The 19,639-nt window shown below is 45.4% G+C and overlaps 1 protein-coding gene across 1 annotated transcript in view; it reads left to right on the top strand.

Moving 5' to 3' along the window:
• Positions 1 to 19,639, top strand: part of LOC126260487 (opioid-binding protein/cell adhesion molecule homolog) — a gene marked incomplete at its 5' end in the record, with an annotated part of 226,515 nt that overhangs the window by 143,208 nt on the left and 63,668 nt on the right. The window contains one exon of the mRNA XM_049957814.1: positions 17,527 to 17,676. Within this exon, the coding sequence (XP_049813771.1) occupies positions 17,527 to 17,676 (150 nt within the window). The remainder of the gene's footprint in view (positions 1 to 17,526; positions 17,677 to 19,639) is intronic.

Here is a 19,639-nt window from a genome sequence, read left to right as displayed (position 1 = left end):
ATAACATTTATTTAACATAATTAACTGGTTTCGACAACGTTAAACTTTCAAATCTTTACGCGTATCCTCGTAATTTTGTACAGTCGGTCTGTGTGGTTGTATAGATGGTACGTCTATCACATAAATACAAGGTGATCCAAAAAGAGAGAGCAGATTTCAGTTTATTACAGAAAAACTACAAAAGACAGAAACACATTGCCCGTCTCACTGGATAGAGGAAGGCTAAAAGTTCTATGTTCGCACAGACACTACACCATACACTCAAAATGAGCACCATGCGCTGCTCGAGAAACGTCGAGACTATGCCATTTCACCGCCCACAAGAATCAACAGGTCCTTCCTTACTGAATCGACAGCTTCAGGAACTCGGTTTCTCAGCTGCTGAAGAGTAGCTGTCAGAGAAGGGACAAAAACTGCCTCTTACGCACCACTACAGAAAAAAATAGCAAGGTGTGAGGTCTGGTGACATGAAAGGCTTGCCCACCTCTTCAAATCCAAGGTTATGGGATGTTGAAGATAACGCCACACCTCAAGGTGAAAAAGAGACGGGGTCCCGTCACGTGTGAAAGTGAAATCAAGGAATCCTTGTGAAGTTGAGGAAACAATCAATTTTGGTGCATGTCCAAGTATGACATTCCTATAAAAAAGTTTACTCCGCGAGAAACGAAGATCCATAAACTCTGTGATCAGGAAAGGCGCAAAACTCAGTTTCGGTGAGTCTCTTTCAAGTTCGTAGGCGACCCCAGGATTTTGTTACCCTCAAATTCTTACATTACCTTGATTTACTATACACGACAGATGAAACGTCGATTCGTCCGAAAAGATGAGTCGTTCGAAAAAGTGATGGGATGACGATGTGCGCGTGTACACATGGTGACACTCTCGCGTGCGCGAGGTACAAATAATCAATGCATTGCCAGAGCTCTCATTTGTACTCAGGTGATAAAGGCGGTTTTCGAAGTGCTTACTGTTGCACGACGGGAATTAAGACTTTGAATGCGGAATGATAGTTGGTGCCAGACGCATGGGACAGTCCATTTCGTATATCGTTAGGTAATTCAATATTCCGAGATTCAAAGTGTCAAGAGTGTGCCGAGAATACTGCATGCAGGCATTAAGCCTCACCACGGTCAACGCAGTGGCCGCCGGCCTTCATTTGACATAGAGCAGTGGCGTTTACGTAGAGTTGTCAGTGCCACGAACAAGCAACATTACTTGAAATAACTGCAGAAATCAATGTAAACGTACGACGAAGGTGTCCGTCAGGACAGTGCGGCGAAATTTGGAGTTGATGGGCCATTTCAGCAGGAGACCGACGCGAGTGCCTTTGCTGACAGCAAGACATCGTTGCAGCGTCCCTCCAGGGCTCGTGACCGTTTCGATTTGACCCTAGAGTACTGGAAAGTCGTGGCCTGGTCAGGCGAGTCGCGTTTTTTTCAGCTGGTATGCGCAGATGATACGGTTCGAGTGTGGCGCACACCCGACAAAGCCATGGGCCCAAGTTGTCAGCAAGGGATTGTGCAAGCTGGCGGTGGCTCCATGATAGTATGAGCTTTGTTTACGTGGAATGGGCTGGGTCCTCTGGTCCAACTGAACCGATCTATGAATGTCAGTGACAATGGACCATATCACTGGACAATTTGTTTGAAGAACACGGGCCACTCTTTCGCAATTATGGACAGCTATAGATGCGTGACAGAAATAAGTACACCATCGGAACGGCGCTAAAAAGCACACCTTATCTACTATGTTACATTAGTTTCTAGGATTATTCTATCGCCCGTAAATCAAGTTTTAGTTTTTGCAAAATTTCGCCACTTAGCGCAAATTTGTTTGTTTACATCTGTCCTGCAAACCTTTAACATAGAACTGCATATAGCACCGTTTTTAGACGTAATATGTAGCGATCTACACATTGCGCTGTTCAGAATTTCATATCTATAACAATTAATTAATTATGGGCGATAAATATTAATAATAATTTGCAAAAAATGAAAACTGTTGCAAGTGTATAGTATAACTTAACTAGTTTAAAATAGGTGTGATGCCACCCAAAATATTATATAGTGCTGTTCTTTACGTCATGAATTTTCTATTGAATTTTATTAACAATTTTCCCTCAAACTTTGTTTATTGCACTTTACGGGCTTAATTATTTATGAATCTTAACATATGACCACGGTACTCGATTCGCCATGACGAAACGTTTTTAATGAGTGGTCGCTCATCCCTGTAAGTTGTTATTTACTATTTTTATTAAACTTTCAGTATTCGTAATATTAACCGATTTTGAGGTTACTATAACTTTTGCGACTCGTGACTTGAAATAAAGATCGATCTTTCAGAAGGTGCGTATTGCTGACCACAATCCACTGCCGCATCGCTCTTCACCGTAAGATACATAGTTTTCGCGTAATGCGCGGAAAATCAAACAATGCCCCACGCTACTGGCCACGTGGCCGCCCAGGGGCGGAGACATCCCACCGACCGTTGCGAATCTCGCACGGGCGCGCCACGCGCTTCTGCGAATCGCGCACCATGCCACGCACTCGCTCTCCGCAAAGCAGTCCTTGCATACTAGACCTATTCGTCTAGTACTGGGGGTTTGTACCGTCACAACCGTGGAGCCTGCCGCGAGCATGTGCTTCCGTGATCACTTATCTGACCGCAAGTTGATTCGTTAGCATCCTGTTTCGCTGTCACTGTTTAACGATGCTTCCTGTGTTTGAGAAATTTGGAGATTTCTAAATAATGTATCGAAACCTGCGGTACTGAATGACATGCAGAATTCAAGCTGTATCAAAACGGCCACTTCAAGCCGGTCCATGGCATATTAAATCAGACTACTGAGGGAAATTCCGGGACAGGTCTAGCCCGGTAGCTGTCAAATGTCAACTACTTCACACAGACCTACAGTGCAAAGTCTTAGCACTAGAATCGAAAAGAGGTCTCAGTTTTCACTTCACCTATTTCGTCGCAGTGCTAATAATGTAGGCGGTCTGGTGAAAAGAGTTGTGACTTTTGCTGAGAGCGCGTCCGCCCGCGCACAGACGGGCTTCCGCTCTCCCACCCACTTCATGAAAAAGGAAGCGGCCGCGGCTGTAGCCCGTCAGCCGAGCGCCGCTCTGATGACGGCGCCGCCCCTGGCCGGGATGGCCGGCGTGCACTTTGCATGAGGCGCCGCCCCGCCGCCCCGCCGCCCTGCCGCCCCGCCGCCCACGCGAGGGCCGCGTTTTTCTACAATGAGCGCCGGCCGCGGCTACCTGCATTTTTAACGCCGGGCAGCGCGGCGCGGCGCGGACCAGCCGGTCAGTGACTGCAGGCGGCCGCAGGGCCGCAAATCCCCCGCTCGGCACAGCTCGGCGCGTTGCGTCACGGGACGCCCCGTGTCGTCCTCACTCCGCTCGCAGCTAATGAGGCTCGCTCGCTTTGTCCGTCCCCGCCGCGTCACCAGCCATCCGGAAGAATTTGCCCGACGCGGATGAAGTCGCACCCGTGTCGCCCCGACAGGGACGAATTGCGTCAGCGCAGAAAGGGATCTGTCAGTGAGACGCCCGTGCGTTATGCTGACGCGTCCACAAAGCTCTGATCCGCTGCTGATATCAATAAGCGAATTTAAAGTAAAAAACAGTAAAGAACATGTAATGTATAAGTGAATTCTACACTAAATGCAGGGTGTGTCAAAAAAATCATCCGATTTGGCACGCCTATATTTCTGAAACTAAAAGACATATACAATGATTTTTGGTTTTTGATGAACGGGAAACTCCAAAAGGTTTTTTTCGTAGCTTCAATATGTCCCCCTTGAGATGCACGGCATATTTCAATGCGATTTTTAAATTGTCCCCACACTGCAGCGAGCATGTCTTGAGTTACAGCTTCCACAGCTGCTGTTATGCGAGGTCTCAATACGTTCATTGTTATTGGTAACGGAAGCACATAAACAGATCCTTTTTTTAAACCTGCACAAGAAATAATCGCATACAGTCAGGTCCGGTGACCTTTGGGCCAGTAAGCTAAGGATGAATCATTTAGTCCAGTGCGATCGATCCATCGTTCAGAATTATTTGATTTAAAAATTCCCGCGCTTCCAAATGCCAGTGTAGCAGCTCCCCATCATGTTGGTCAATGAAGTCGCTGGTGTTAGGCGGAACTATGGGCCTCATGGAAAAAGGATGACCCAGCTTAGTCACGCAGATTGAGTCTTAGTCTGATCAGGAGGTGTGGCCATTAACTGCACGCGTTGATCATGTAGTCTGGCGTGAGGATCAGTGAACTATACTTGACTGGATGTATCTGGAACATCTTAGGTGAATAGAAAGTTAGTAGACTAGAATACAATTAAATACTTAGCTTTAATTCAGCATCATCGGTGAACGTCGATCTTGAGTTTGTACAATAATATTTACGAGTGTAGTCGTAGACTGAACTGCGAATACTTCTATACAATTTTGATTGCTTCACACATATAGATCAATTGTCAATGCAAAGTGTTTGTGGAGCCTGGCTAGGTCATAACTACTGACTTAGCTGAAGGCTATGCTAACTAGCGTCTCTGCAAATTATATCTCAGAAGCTATAATAAGTGAACCATACCTATTAAAGTCGGCTGTAGAATTGGCCAGTGCGCTAGCTTGTCTCGTAAGACCAGCCGAGTGGCGGCGCTCGGTGATCTGCTACCGTCGGCAGTGGCGACTCGCGGGTCCGATGTGAACTGACGGACCGCGGCCGATTTGAAGCCTACAACCTAGCAAGTGTGGTGCCTTGCGGTGACACCACAGTTCGAATCAATCTCCAACTGTGGGGAAAGAAAGTTCTCAAGCTTATCGAGATGTGTGCATCCTGTAACAGGGTCTCGGCAAAGAAAAATTGACTAGACACTTTTTCCCATGGCACTGCACAAAAAAACATTAAATTTCGGAGAGTCCCTCTCATACCGTACAACTTCAGAGGTTGTTCCATACCCCATATCCCACATTATGACCGTTCACCTTCACATTTAGATGGAATGTTGCCTCGTCACTAATTACAAAGCGTGGAAGAAAACTGTCATCCACCATCTTTCCAAGAGCATAATTACGGAACTCTATACGTTGTTGTTTGCCACCTTCACGGAGAGCTTGCAGTAGCTGAATTTTGTATGGTTTCATGTGTAATCGTCGACGCAACACACGCCAGACGGACATCGTGGGCATCCTCAGCTGTCGAGCTGCACGGCGAACGGCGGATTCCTTGTCAAACTACGGCGGATGCGTTCGACTTCTGTGGCAGGCACTCGGTGACGACCTGGCGATTTGCCTTTACACAAACACCTAGTTTCTCGGATTTGCTCATGCCACCGTCTAATGCTCTGTGCTGTAGAAGGATCCACACCTTACTTAGTACCAAAGTCACGCTGAACAGCTGTTACTGACCTGCAATGCGCAAAACGCAGAACTCAACTGCTTTCTGTTGTCCCGACGCCGTTTTTACTAGAACTGTAGTGGGCAGCAGTATGCGCTTACTACAGTGCTAGTAAAAATGGTAGCGGGACAACAGAAAGCTTTTTGTGTTCTACGTTTTACGCACTGCGGATCAGTAACAACCGTCCAGAGTGCCTTTCGTGGTAGGCAAGGTGTGGATCCTCCTGCAGCACAAAGCATTACACGATGGCATGAGCAAATCCGAGAAACACTGCTGCTACCTAGCGGGAACCATGTAAATCTCAGAGAGTTTGCTCTTTCCAACATACCTCAACTAACACTAATGATTTCTTGAAATCAGATGATGCTTTTTGATACACCCTTTATTTTAACATTAAATAGGAAAAACTTCCTCTCCTACTCCTTCCGAACAGGCCATGAAGGCCCAACGGTACCGACTGGCGGCCGTGTCATCCTCAGCCCACAGGAGTCACTGGATGCGGATATGGAGGAGCATGTGGTCAGCACACCGCTCTCCCGGCCGTATGTCAGTTTCCGAGGCCGGAGCCGCTACTTCTCAATCAAGTAGCTCCTCAGTTTGCCTCACAAGGGCTGAGTGCACCCCGCTTGCCAACAGCGCTAGGCAGACCGGATGGTCACCCATCCAAGTGTCGGCCCAGCGCGACAGCGCTTATCATCGGTGATCTGACAGGAACCGGTGTTACCACTGTGGCAAGGCCGTTGGCAAAAACTTCCTAATGTCCTGCAAATTAAACTGGTGGAAATAAAATCCCAACAATAAGGAGTTGTCCGAGACAAACGAAAGTTGGTGGGCATTTCGCTACATCTGAAAGAATACGACCATTTGAATTGCGCTCCGATCGCAGAAGAGTAGCGCTGGTAGCGCTACTATGACAATAAAAATCAGGTTTGCTTTAAACGCACTCTGTAACAGTCGTGAGAGCGTTAGTTATCTTGGACTTAATGAGCTGATGTTACTCAAGAATCTCTTTAAGACGACGAAATCACCATTATCAACAGCTCGGTTTGAACTAGGTCTTGTAATGAGGCTACAAGAAGCTGGTTGTTTCTTCTGCGATATTGCCGAAAGACTTGACACGAATATAGCCCCGTACATGATTGCTGGCAGCGGCGATCAGGAGAACAAAGTTTCCGGATGGTCACGAGGCATTTCCGAAAGGGAGGACCGTCGTGTTCGGCGTCTGCAGCAACAGCTCCAGCAGCGGTTGGCACCACAGCCACACAGCGAACCGTTACAAATCTGTTACTTCAGGAAACTCATGAGTTCCAGTACAGCACTCGTGCCTGCCGCATCGCGGTCACGAAGTGGGGCCTAGGCAGTTCCAGATAAGTTTTTCAGTCTGAAGACAATTTATGGATTTGTACTTTTAGCTTGACGATGTCCACCATGGAGAAACGGTAGTTACTGTTATTCTGAAGAAGGCTGGGTTATCCCGACTGAAACCTAGGTAAATTCCAGGTAAACGGTGAAACTGAGGCCGTAGATTATTAAGCATTAAAATTAAAATTTATACAGTGGCTGGCAGGGCCGCGAAATGTTGAAGATATTTAAATACTTAATGCTGTTCGTGAATGACGGAATAACGCTGGAGTTGTCGTCCGAAGATGTTCCATATGCGCTCGACAGGAGACAGAACTGGTGATCGAGCAGGCCAAGGCAATATACCGACACTCTATGAGAGCAAATCGGGTCATAACAGCGGTATGTGAGCGAACATTATCCTGTTGGAAAACACCCCCTGGAAAACTGTTCATGCATAGCAGCAAAGCAGGTCGAATCAGCAGATTGACGTACAAATTTGGTGCCAGGGTGCGTGACATAACCACGAGAGCCCTCCCGCTGTCATACGAAATCGCACCCTAGACCGTAAAGCCAGGTGTAGGTCCTGAGTGTCTAGCACGTAGTCAGGTTAGTTGCAGACCCCCAACCGTCCTTCTGACCGACATACGACAGTCACTGGCAGCGAGGCAGCACCAGCTTTTATCGGGAAACACAACAGACTTCCACCCTACCGTCCTATGAGCTCTGGCTTGACCATCACTGATGTCTGAAGTGGCGGTGGTTCGCGGTCTCTCGAATGCACGCTCCAGGGCGTCTAGCTCTGAGCTGTCCTTGAATTAACCGATTTGTAACAGTTCGGAGTGTCACTGTGATGCCGCCTGCTGCTCAGATTTCTACTGCAGATGCAGCACGATGCACCAGAGTGCCACGCGGAACGTGATGGTCGTCCTTATTGGTAGAACCATTTCGCCGTCCGGAGCCCCATCTTCTTGCGATCGTACAGTCTCGTGACTACCGCAGCCAGCAGTCACGTACAGTGTCAACCTTCCTGCCAAGTCTTTCTGCAACATCGCAGAAGGAACATGCAATTTCTCGTAGCCTCATTACACGACCTAGTTCAAACACAGAGAGGGGTTGAAGCGTCTTCATAAAGGCTTTCTGGAGTAATATCAGCTCACGACGTCCAATTTGAAAAGAAATTAACGCTCACGACCTTTACTTAGTATATTTAAAGCAAACCTGATTTGTAACCCCATAATGGTACTACCAGGGCAACTCTTTTGAAATTGTCGCCAGATCTGAATAGACATCATCCTTCAGATGTAGAAACACTACTACCAACTTTCGCTTATGTTGCACAGTTCTTTCTTGATGCTGGGATATTTTTTTTCCGTCTGTGTAGGTTGACATAAAGTATGTAATAAATTTATTAAATTTCTCCATGTGTTATTCAACTGTTTAATTTTTGTTTGCTTGTATATTATTGTACAATTTAGTCCTGAGACCGCTTACATGAACCATGTTTACTTTCCAGAAACATTGTGAAATCTTCAATGCGTTGTTTATAGTTACAGTTCAAGTTAAATACTGTGACTGGACAGAATACAGATTTCGTTATATACAGTAAATTGGCTAATGTATTTGCTGCCCGTGTCGCGATGAAAATTCTGTGTTGACAGATATAGCTAATAAATAAGGAATCTTGTGTCACTGCTGGCCAAATCTATTCTTATTCCACTTTCAAATGCAGCAACGGAAGACGTCTGCCGCGACCCTCACACGAGATATACACTGAAGAGTCAAAGAAACTGATACACCTGCCTAATATCGTGTAGGGCACCCGCGAACACGCAGAAGTGCCGCACCACGACGTGGCATGCACTCGACTAGTGTCTGAGGTAGTGCTGGAGGGTACTGACACCATGAATCCTGCAGAGCTATCCTTAAATCCGTAAGAGTATGAGGGCGTGGAGACCTCTTCTGAACACGTTGCAAGACATCCCTGATATGCTCAATAATGTTCGTGTCTGGGGAGGTTGGCGGCCAGCGGAAGTGTTTAAATTCAGAAAAATGTTCTTGGAGCCACTCTCTAGCGGTTCTGGACGTGTGGGGTGTCGCATTGTCCTGATGGAATTGCCCAAGTCCGTCGGAATGCACAGTGGACTTGAATGGACGCACGTAATCGGACAGGATGCTTAAGTACCTGTCACCTCTCAGAATCGTATCTAGACGTATCAGTGGTCCCGTATCACCCCAACTGTATACGCCCCACACCATTACAGAACGTCTACCAGCTTGAACAGTCCCCTGCTGACGAGCAGGGTCCATGGATTCACGACGTTGTCTCCGTACCCGAACACGCCCATCCGCTCGATACAATTTGAAACAAGACTCGTCCGACCAGGCAACATGTTTCCAGTGATCAACAGTCCAATGTCGGTGTTCACGGGTCCAGGCAAGGTGTAAAGCGTTGTACCGTGCAGTCATCAAGTGTACAGGAGTGGGCCTTCGGCTCCGAAAGCCCATATCGATGATGTTTCGTTGAATGCTTCGCACGCTGACACTTTTTGACGACCCAGCATTGAAACCTGCAGCAATTTGCGGAAGAGTTGCACTTCTGTCACACAGAAAGAAGCCGGCCGCGGTGGACGAGCGGTTCTAGGCGCATCAGTCCGGAACCGCGCGACTGCTACGGTAGAAGGTTCGAATCCTGCCTGGGGCATGGATGTGTGTGATGTCTTTAGGTTAGTTAGGTTTAAGTAGTTCTATGTCTAGGGGACTGATGACCTCAGACGTTAAGTCCCATAGTGCTCAGAGCCATTTTGAACACCGAAAGATTCTCTTCAGTCGTCGTTGGTCCGGTTCTTGCAGGATCTTTTTCCGCCCGCAGCGATGTCGGAGATTTGATGTTTTACCGGATTCGTGATATTCTTGGTAATCCCGTGAAATGGTCGTACGGGAAAATCCACACTTCGTCACTACCTCGGAGATGCTGTGTCATGCGCCGACTATAACACCATGTTCAAACTCACTTAAATATTGATAACCTGCCATTGTAGCGGCAGTAACCGACCTAACAACTGCGAAAGACATTGTCGTCTTATATAGGTGTTGCCGCCCCAAGCGCCGTATTCTGCCTGTTTATATATCTATGTATTTGGATAGGCATGCTAATACCAGTTTCTTTGGCGCTTCACTGTATACTGATGGCAGAGAGATTGTTCGCAGTTTGTCGCAAATGACGTTTCTCTATATTTTATCATCAGTGTTTCGGCAAATAAACGTATGCTTCGCTTCAGGGTTCCCATGTGACTCTACGGAGCATTTTCGTAGTACTCTTACATCGATCGAACCTGCCGGTAACAAATATAGCCACGTTTCTCAGGTTCTTCGATATCTTCCTTTAATCCAACCTAGTGTGGATCCCAAGCATTCGAGCAGTGAGAGCAGTACTCAAAAATGGATCGCACTATAGTTCTGTATTCGGTCTTCTTCACAGATGAACTACACGTAACTAGAATTCTGCGAATAAACCGATGTGGACCATTTGTCTTGGCTACAACCGATCTTATGTGTTTATTGCTTCTCATGTTACTTCGCTAGGTTACGTCTGTATACTTAATAGAAATGATTCTGTAAAGCAATGCAGTATTAATACGGTCATCTAACATTTCAAGATTAATTTTTCGACTCATCTGATTTTACTATGATAACCGTTGGCCAAAACGCGTTACGAAATTAATAAAATATCAGGGGTCAAGGCAAATGTAAAATTCAATTAGTTAAGTCTATTCATCGCCGTTGCATCTCTTGCTTCCATGCAATATAGTTGGGTCATTGTAATATGAAATAACTGTAATGTGAAATAATTGTCCGTAGTTAAATATCTGGATTTGAAAGAAGATTACCTGTCACTACTCAAATACCGTTAATGACAATTTTTGACAGATTTTCCGCAGTGAATCACAGTCATGGGGATCACAGTCATGTAGAACTTTCTGAGAGAAATTTGCGCCGTTTGACTGTCAGTTACTATCATTTCTTTCATATAATCATGATTTCAGCTTTATAGCCACTGTTAAGTGCAACGTGAAATGTGACAAAATGTCTGACATGGTTGAATGACATGTCATTGTTGAAGTAACATATCTGGCCTGATGTTGGACATTTTCTAACATATCAACTTGAGCCTGACAATGATTATGAAGCAGACCTCACGACTGTTTGAAATAAATGAAAGAATGAGGAATAATTTACAGCTAAATGTGAGTAATTTATTTAAAAAATGATGTAACCTACTTTATAATAACAATCACAGTTGGTAAGCCTTTCCTCCATAAAAAAACCAGTACTCATTCGTATGTGAAGATGGTATCTATTCTTTCGGACATCTCCGAAACACCAGATACCATTTTCATATAGATGAGGCTTACTGGCCAAAGATTTTCTTCAGTGCGGATGCACTCACATTGCTCGAACTCTTACGGGAATCGGTAGATTGACTGCCGCGAGTAATGAGTATAGTGGGCAGGGGCACTACAACTGTAGTGTGTGCACAGTAAGCTGGAAATGTGGGTCTCACGGAGAGCGTGCCAGAGACAAGTCCCCACAGTCGCACTATCCTCTGCGTACTCGATGACTCAGACAGATAGAGCGTCTGTCATGTGAGCAGGAGTTCCCGGGTTCGAGTCCCAATCGGGGCACACATTTTCAACTGTCCCCGTTGATATTTATCAACGTCTGTCAGCATCTAAAGGTCTGGATTTCATTGTACACATTTCATTCAATACACACGGCGTGAACTTCGTCCATGTCGTTTCTTTTTCGGCCATCGGTGAGCGGCCCTGTTTGTCAGTATTAAGAGTTGCCTACACATATATTGAAGTATCTCGCGGGATTTTGAACAATGCTTGCTGTACATTTGCCGTGACGCATGGTCGTTATTATTCCGGGCTTCGAACTCTCAAAAGTTGCAGTCGTGTGTATCAGTCAACGATTGTGAGATAAACAATGACACGAATTACGAATATGATCAAATACTTCTACTCTGGTGACATTGAAAATCAGGAAACATTGCCAACCATTGTCTCGTAGTAAAATCTTATTGTAAAATGTCAACACCTTAGTGATGTCGCACTGGAAAACACTGAAGTTGCTCCAGATCGGTATACAGCTCCTTCCGCCGTTCTCGAACAGTATTTTACTTAAATTAGGTACCGAGCAATACCATGTTTCCACCGGACTAGTAAATTCTTCTTATTGTTATCATGCAGTACGGAAGTGGATGGGTCACAAGGTACGTACAAAAACACTCAAATTTGAAAATTTATGGTACGTTAAAACTGTGTTCTGGGACTCAAACTAGTTTCAAGGAGAGTTCTCCCAGGTGCGTGCTCAATATATGTCGCAAAGATTTAATCGCCCACTTGTTACCATTTCCAGTTCTAAATTTTCTCTCGAATACTTGCATATTAGTCGGATCACCGAAGTTCAGTGCTGTCGGTATTGCCTAGCAGTTGGATGGGTGATCAGCACTTGTGAGGCCAATCCAGTGACACCCGCCCGCTGAGGTTCAGACGATGGTCAGTCGGTGTCGCTCGGTCTTCTGAGACCATAGGGCAAGCTTATAGCAAAACGCTAAAAACCAAATTACATTTTAAGAAAAGCAACTTTGCACTGGATTTATCCTGCACAGATGGTAACCTATGATCTATAGAACGGTTTCAAATTATAAGAAGTAGTGGCTGAAAAGCATTCCGTTAACTGTAACGGAACAAAACATCACAAAATGTGCCCACGAAGAAGGAAGCTAACGGTCACGACAAAGCAACACTTGCAGTTTCAAGCAAATGAGTCTTACATCTGTGACGAAAGATGGTTTTCTCGAGAGAATAAAGGTTGATTCCTTTAACAACAGCTTTAGGTTACAGAGGTAACTATGGAACCTAAACATGTAGGACTTCTCATAATGAGAGCAGTCACTACAAACAGCGGAAAGAGTGCTTTGTGGGGCTATATTTTTTTAAAATTATAAAGGTATAGTACACCTCAAGAGAGAGCTCAATGATTAAAAAGTAAAATATCCAATATGAAAAGCGATGGAACTCACGAATAAGTAAGGTGTTAAACGTTTAATCAAGGCTACGCTGTTACTATGATCACATCTCAGGAAAAGTGAAAATCATAATGGCGTCCTAAATACGCATTATTGTCAAATTCTTCATTTTTCCTGTAAATTAAGTATTTGTCAGCATTAAACAAAAAGCAGTTTTTGTGTCCTACTTTCTCCTACAAGCTCCGTGAAACCTGTTGAATTCATACTGAGTTCTTTCCTGTTTCTCATTTCACTTTTCCATTCATAATGGATGACGAATGAAAAACGGTCACCTAACCAGCACTACGTAGCCGTTTTATGGCTTTGCTGTACATAAATAAGCCGACGAAGCGGGACACGAATGAAACACCGCTGAAGACCAATTTTCAGAGAAGCATCTCCCGAATTCAGTTGTCAGTTGGTTAGCATCGCTTCCTGTAAAACTGGAAGCCCAAAGTTCGGTTCCGGATCCACAGTGTATAGGACCAGATCCACTAAGCCTTCTTAGGCAGATGGCGAAATGAACAATGGGAATGACTTCTTTGTATCGCGGAAAAAAGCCACCTTGACTTGAAACCGCACGACTTCTTCATTAAAAAGAATCAGAGGGCTAAATCTTTGTTCCTAATTTCTTCCAAAATTAGCAAAATTTTCCATTAATGGAACCGAACTGAATACGTACCTATAAGGGGAGTCAAATGACAACCGAACACGTACCATAACACATAGTCTACGCTACAGGTGGTCCTGCTGCCACTACGTTTCGTTACTGTCGCCACTGTGGTAAGGGAAGGACATAGTTCCACATCACACACGCACCGCTTGTTGAGTTATGACCTTGGTTGTTGGCGGACTGACCTAGTGTGGTCGTCCAGCTGTCAAAGCATCGTACAGCTAGCGCCTACGATCAGACTACCCTTCAGTAAGCTCTTTAGCGGGCGTTACTTCCAGTCCTCATCCGCCCGCTACCTGGACGGCCGTGATCACATGGAAACAAGGTCCTCGGCCGTGGAATCACAATCGGACGAAGGCTAAGATACAACGATTTTGCTGGGAAGCACTGAAAGATATCCCGTACAGCCCGGATCTGTAACCGTGTGATTTTCGCATCTTTGTTGACCTGTTGAAAGACACGCGTTTTCGTCTTTTTCAGTAGGACGAGAAAGCGCAAGAATGGGTGCGGTTGTGGATCCGTCAGCGGCCGACCGCGTTCTACGAAACAGGAATTGATCGTTTTGTCTCCCAGTGAGATAAATGCCTCTGGTGACTGCTTTCGAATGGAGCCATGAAAATTGAGACAATTTCATGGTCCCTTCGTTAATGGTGTTCGGTTTTTATTTGGCTGCCCCTCACGCTTGCCTAATGACGAGTCCTTACGTAAGTTACACATGTTAGTGATATTTCGTTCTACCATACAGCAAATATCATTTATCCTTATATTCGCTCGCTGTTAGACACATGATTAGCGCCCAAACGGGTGGAAAACATTCTCAGTACTTTTATATTTCAGCCAGATTAACATAATTCCTGTCACTGACACGTACCAATATTGTATTCGCTGTGGCGTAAAGTGCTCTGTAATCAGCAAAGCTTCAGTATCTCATTAGCATATATGCTTCTCAATAATATAATAAACACTCGTGGACTTCAAAAACTACACATGTCATCCCATGCCAAGATCTTTGCGCTATAAGTGTGGTGCATTGTTAAAAGAGAACTCATGTTCCGTCCGGATATCCTGCAGACACTGTTATACTAAGGTAGGGGTAACAGGTGGATCACAGTGTTCGAGTGAAATGACGTGGCAACTGGAAACGTACTCCAAAGTTGAAATACACGAGACGGTACGTGTCTTGTTGGCAAAACGGCTAAATTTCACACCGATTAGCCACGAGGTTCTGGCCGTATATGGACCAAAAGCAATGCCGCGTACAGTCGTAGCGAAATGGTGAGACAATTTGACTAAACCCGCACAGACGTGCCTGATGCGCTTCGCGATGAAAGACCACCGACAATAACATAGACGAAAGAACGCGCAGAAGAGCATTTTGTCGGTGTGGGGAGGGGGAGAGGAGGGGGGAATAAAGTTTTCAACGACGGGGACGTTTACACAACGTTTCTTTGACGATTGCATGACCGAGGAGCGGATTTCTATCGTCGAGGAATGGAATGACTATAAGAAGAATACGAGCGTTGTTTACAGATACTTGGTGACTATGTTTAAAATAGTATCACGCATTTGTGTTACTTTGAAATTTACAGGGTGTCCCAAAAAGAATGACCCGATTTTAAATAGAATTATTTATTAGGAATGAGGTGTTTAACACCAACAAATTGCATACTAAAGTACTCAGAAAAGACAGATGTTTATAAAAATCCATCATAAATGTTTAATATGTCCTCCATTGGCTGCACGGACAACATCCAGCCGATAGCCGAATTCATCCCAAACTTAGCGTAAGGTGTCTTCTGTCACTGAAGCTACAGCAGCTGTTATTCTGGTTTTTAATTCATCAATGTCACGAGGTAAGGGAGGAACGTTTAGCATGAAATAAAATATGAAACGCCCGCTGAACTGCGATCACCGATTGAGTACGACTAAATTCAATTACACAACACGCCTTCTGTTGCGCCGAGGCCATACTGCGAGAGACTGGCAACATGCTTCAGGTGAGCACTCGTACCATGTAGTGGTTTTTTTCTGAAACTCTAGACCATGCCGATTACATCTAGCTCTGTTTCAGTTACCTAGTGACATTTGTCTCAATATTATAAGTTAAAATCGGGTCATTCTTGTTGGGACACCCTGTACTACATGCTTCACTAAAAGATTCTAGGACTGATATAAAAATTGTAACTTGTTTTTTGAAGTTCCTTTGTACTTCGTGAACGATTCAAATCCCACTTTCTTATCTACGAGTTGCATCCAATAAGTAGTTTTGCTACTTTATATAAACATTTCGCACCGTTTATCTCGTTGAAATAATTTTATTGACGTTCTACAATGTTATGTCGATATGTTTTTCCGAGCATTTTTGGTAACGGGACAAGAGATTTTTCAAACCAGCGTTGCACCAAGTCGCGTCCTGTGCTCGCGAGTCCTTTGCTCGTAACTGGATCACTACTGTTGATATGAATACTTCATCGGTGTTGAATTGCTTACCTCGAAGATGTCTTTTGAGGCGGGGGAACATGTGAAAATCATTTACGGCAAGATGCGGTGAATGTGAAGGATGCGGTAACACTTCCTAGTTGAATGTTCCGAGCCGAGTTCGAACCATGTGAATACTCATACAACCTTCCTCATAGACAGAGTTTAACTCCCGATGGATATCGTTAGCAGATAGTTGTTTTGATGCAAAAAAAAAAAAAAAAAAAAAAAAAAAAAAAAAAAAAAAAAGGGAGAGCGACAGAGCGCAGCTCACAATCGGACACACTTTGTAGTGGTAACTTCATGCTAACTGGCAGCGTAATGGAGAGATACTGCGGTATGCGTCATAATCCAGTGTGAGCGTTGTCAGTACATACCAGTCTAAAATAAAATGTGTTACGGTGTAAGTAGGCTGTTTATGTTTTCTTATTGGCAACGTTACGTAGCGCTCTGTATGAAAATCACTGGCTGTGCTGTGTGCAGTCTGTGCCTAGTTTGCATTGTTGTCTGCCATTGTAGTGTTGGGCAGCGGCATCTGGATGTGAACAGCGCGTAGCGTTGCGCAGTTGGAGGTGAGCCGCCAGCAGTGGTGGATGTGGGGAGAGAGATGGCGGAGTTTGGAAATTTGTAAGACTGGATGTCTTACAAATATGTTATGTATATTATGATTTTTCAACACTATTAAGGTAAATAAATTGTTTGTTCTCTACTAAAATCTTTCATTTCCTAACTATGCCTATCAGTAGTTAGTGCCTTCCGTAGTTTGAATCTTTTATTTATCTGGCAGTAGTGGCGCTCGCTGTTTTGCAGTAGTTCGAGTAACGAAGATTTTTGGTGAGGTAAGTGATTTGTGAAAGGTATAGGTTAATGTTAGTCAGGGCCATTCTTTTGTAGGGATTTTTGAAAGTCAGATTGCGTTGCGCTAAAAATATTGTGTGTCACTTTAAGCACAATCTTGTATAATTTTTCTAAGGGGACGTTTCAACGGATACATTTCATTTTGCAGAGAAACATCTTTATTCTACGACCCTCGTAATCCTCAATGCCTCCTTCATTAAAGTGAATCCCAGCTCTTCAATAAGTAATTGCTTGTAGACTGTTTTTATTCGTAAGGTTAGACATCATAGGGAGCTGAGGCACTAAATCAGCCGAAGCAACAAATAGGTAATTGAAAGTTGTACACACTAAAGTTCGTAGTTTAGCAAATTTTCGTAAGAAAGGTTGTTGATATTTTAGCACGTCAGGAATTTACACACGGAAATAATAAGGCAAACGTAATATCTGGGTAAACTGCAAATGCAGTCAGCAATACAACTAGTAGTAAGTATTTGCAAGATAACGTGCAGTTAGTCTACACAGAAGCCCATTAAAAATATAATAAAAAATAAAGAAATGATTAGAACATTCGTTTAACCTTATATTAACTATTAAATTGCTTACCATTAATAGAGTGAATGTTATGGACAAAGGCAGTTAACATGGTACAATTTGTTGACTAAGAAAATACTTGTACATAAAGAGCAGTGAAGTGAGTGAAAGTTGGATATGGTTCCAGGGAACAAGTACGAGCCATCGATAGTGGAGACTTCGTATAAGGTGCATATGAAGCTCACTATCCGTTCGGTGGGCCCAGCCGACTACGGGCAGTACGTATGCGTCTCCAAGAACTCGCTGGGTGACACCGAGGGAGTCATCAGAGTGTACGGTAAGTTTCAAGTTCAAGGCGTGATATTATACACTCCTGGAAATGGAAAAAAGAACACATTGACACCGGTGTGTCAGACCCACCATACTTGCTCCGGACACTGCGAGAGGGCTGTACAAGCAATGATCACACGCACGGCACAGCGGACACACCAGGAACCGCGGTGTTGGCCGTCGAATGGCGCTAGCTGCGCAGCATTTGTGCACCGCCGCCGTCAGTGTCAGCCAGTTTGCCGTGGCATACGGAGCTCCATCGCAGTCTTTAACACTGGTAGCATGCCGCGACAGCGTGGACGTGAACCGTATGTGCAGTTGACGGACTTTGAGCGAGGGCGTATAGTGGGCATGCGGGAGGCCGGGTGGACGTACCGCCGAATTGCTCAACACGTGGGGCGTGAGGTCTCCACAGTACATCGATGCTGTCGCCAGTGGTCGGCGGAAGGTGCACGTGCCCGTCGACCCGGGACCGGACCGCAGCGACGCACGGATGCACGCCAAGACCGTAGGATGCTACGCAGTGCCGTAGTGGACCGCACCGCCACTTCCCAGCAAATTAGGGACACTGTTGCTCCTGGGGTATCGGCGAGTCTCCATGAAGCTGGGCTACGGTCCCGCACACCGTTAGGCCGTCTTCCGCTCACGCCCCAACATCGTGCAGCCCGCCTCCAGTGGTGCCGCGACAGGCGTGAATGGAGGGACGAATGGAGACGTGTCGTCTTCAGCGATGAGAGTCGCTTCTGCCTTGGGGCCAATGATGGTCGTATGCGTGTTTGGCGCCGTGCAGGTGAGCGCCACAATCAGGACTGCATACGACCGAGGCACACAGGGCCAACACCCGGCATCATGGTGTGGGGAGCGATCTCCTACACTTGCCGCACACCACTGGTGATCGTCGAGGGGACACTGAATAGTGCACGGTACATCCAAACCGTCATCGAACCCATCGTTCTACCATTCCTAGACCGGCAAGGGAACTTGCTGTTCCAACAGGACAATGCACGTCCGCATGTATCCCGTGCCACCCAACGTGCCCTAGAAGGTGTAAGTCAACTACCCTGGCCAGCAAGATCTCCGGATCTGTCCCCCATTGAGCATGTTTGGGACTGGATGAAGCGTCGTCTCTCGCGGTCTGCACGTCCAGCACGAACGCTGGTCCAACTGAGGTGCCAGGTGGAAATGGCATGGCAAGCCGTTCCACAGGACTACATCCAGCATCTCTACGATCGTCTCCATGGGAGAATAGCAGCCTGCATTGCTGCGAAAGGTGGATATACACTGTACTAGTGCCGACATTGTGCATGCTCTGTTGCCTGTGTCTATGTGCCTGTGGTTCTGTCAGTGTGATCATGTGATGTATCTGACCCCAGGAATGTGTCAATAAAGTTTCCCCTTCCTAGGACAATGAATTCACGGTGTTCTTATTTCAATTTCCAGGAGTGTACCTTGTACGAGTACAGACACACTAGTAACAATGTAGCAATTCTATTTTTCACTATAAGGTTTCGAATGAAGTGGTAAGTCAAGCTGGAACATCTCCCTGTTCAATTAGCGTGCACAAGTCTCATGATACAATATTTTAGCCAACTTTTTCTGCATGTGATTCACTTCTCAACAGGGCAGGCCTCAGCTAACTGATCATAAGCTCACCAGGCAAAAAATTAGCCACCCCTAGAAGAATCATTGTAAACATCATTTAAAACCGTGTAATTCCGTGCCTTGACTTAATAACCACCTGGACTCGGTTAGGATGCCTGTTCACAACGCTGTGGAAGTTTGTCGGGTCCAGGTTAACGTACTAGCTGATGTTTTCATGACATAATTCCACCAAATTGCAGGATGCTGATGTCACATATTCTTCCAACCCTACGAACTTTGCTGTCGTCGTCTTTATGTGCCTGTGTGAGCAATAGCCTCTTGCTAGGTGATCGGCTCTAAATGTCCATTGCAAGCAGTTCCCATTCCAG

Source organism: Schistocerca nitens, chromosome 5, assembly GCF_023898315.1.
Source record: "Schistocerca nitens isolate TAMUIC-IGC-003100 chromosome 5, iqSchNite1.1, whole genome shotgun sequence".
NCBI lineage: Eukaryota > Metazoa > Arthropoda > Insecta > Orthoptera > Acrididae > Schistocerca > Schistocerca nitens.
The sequence above is the reverse complement of the archived record's forward strand: the minus strand, read 5'-3'. Positions and strand labels throughout refer to the sequence as shown.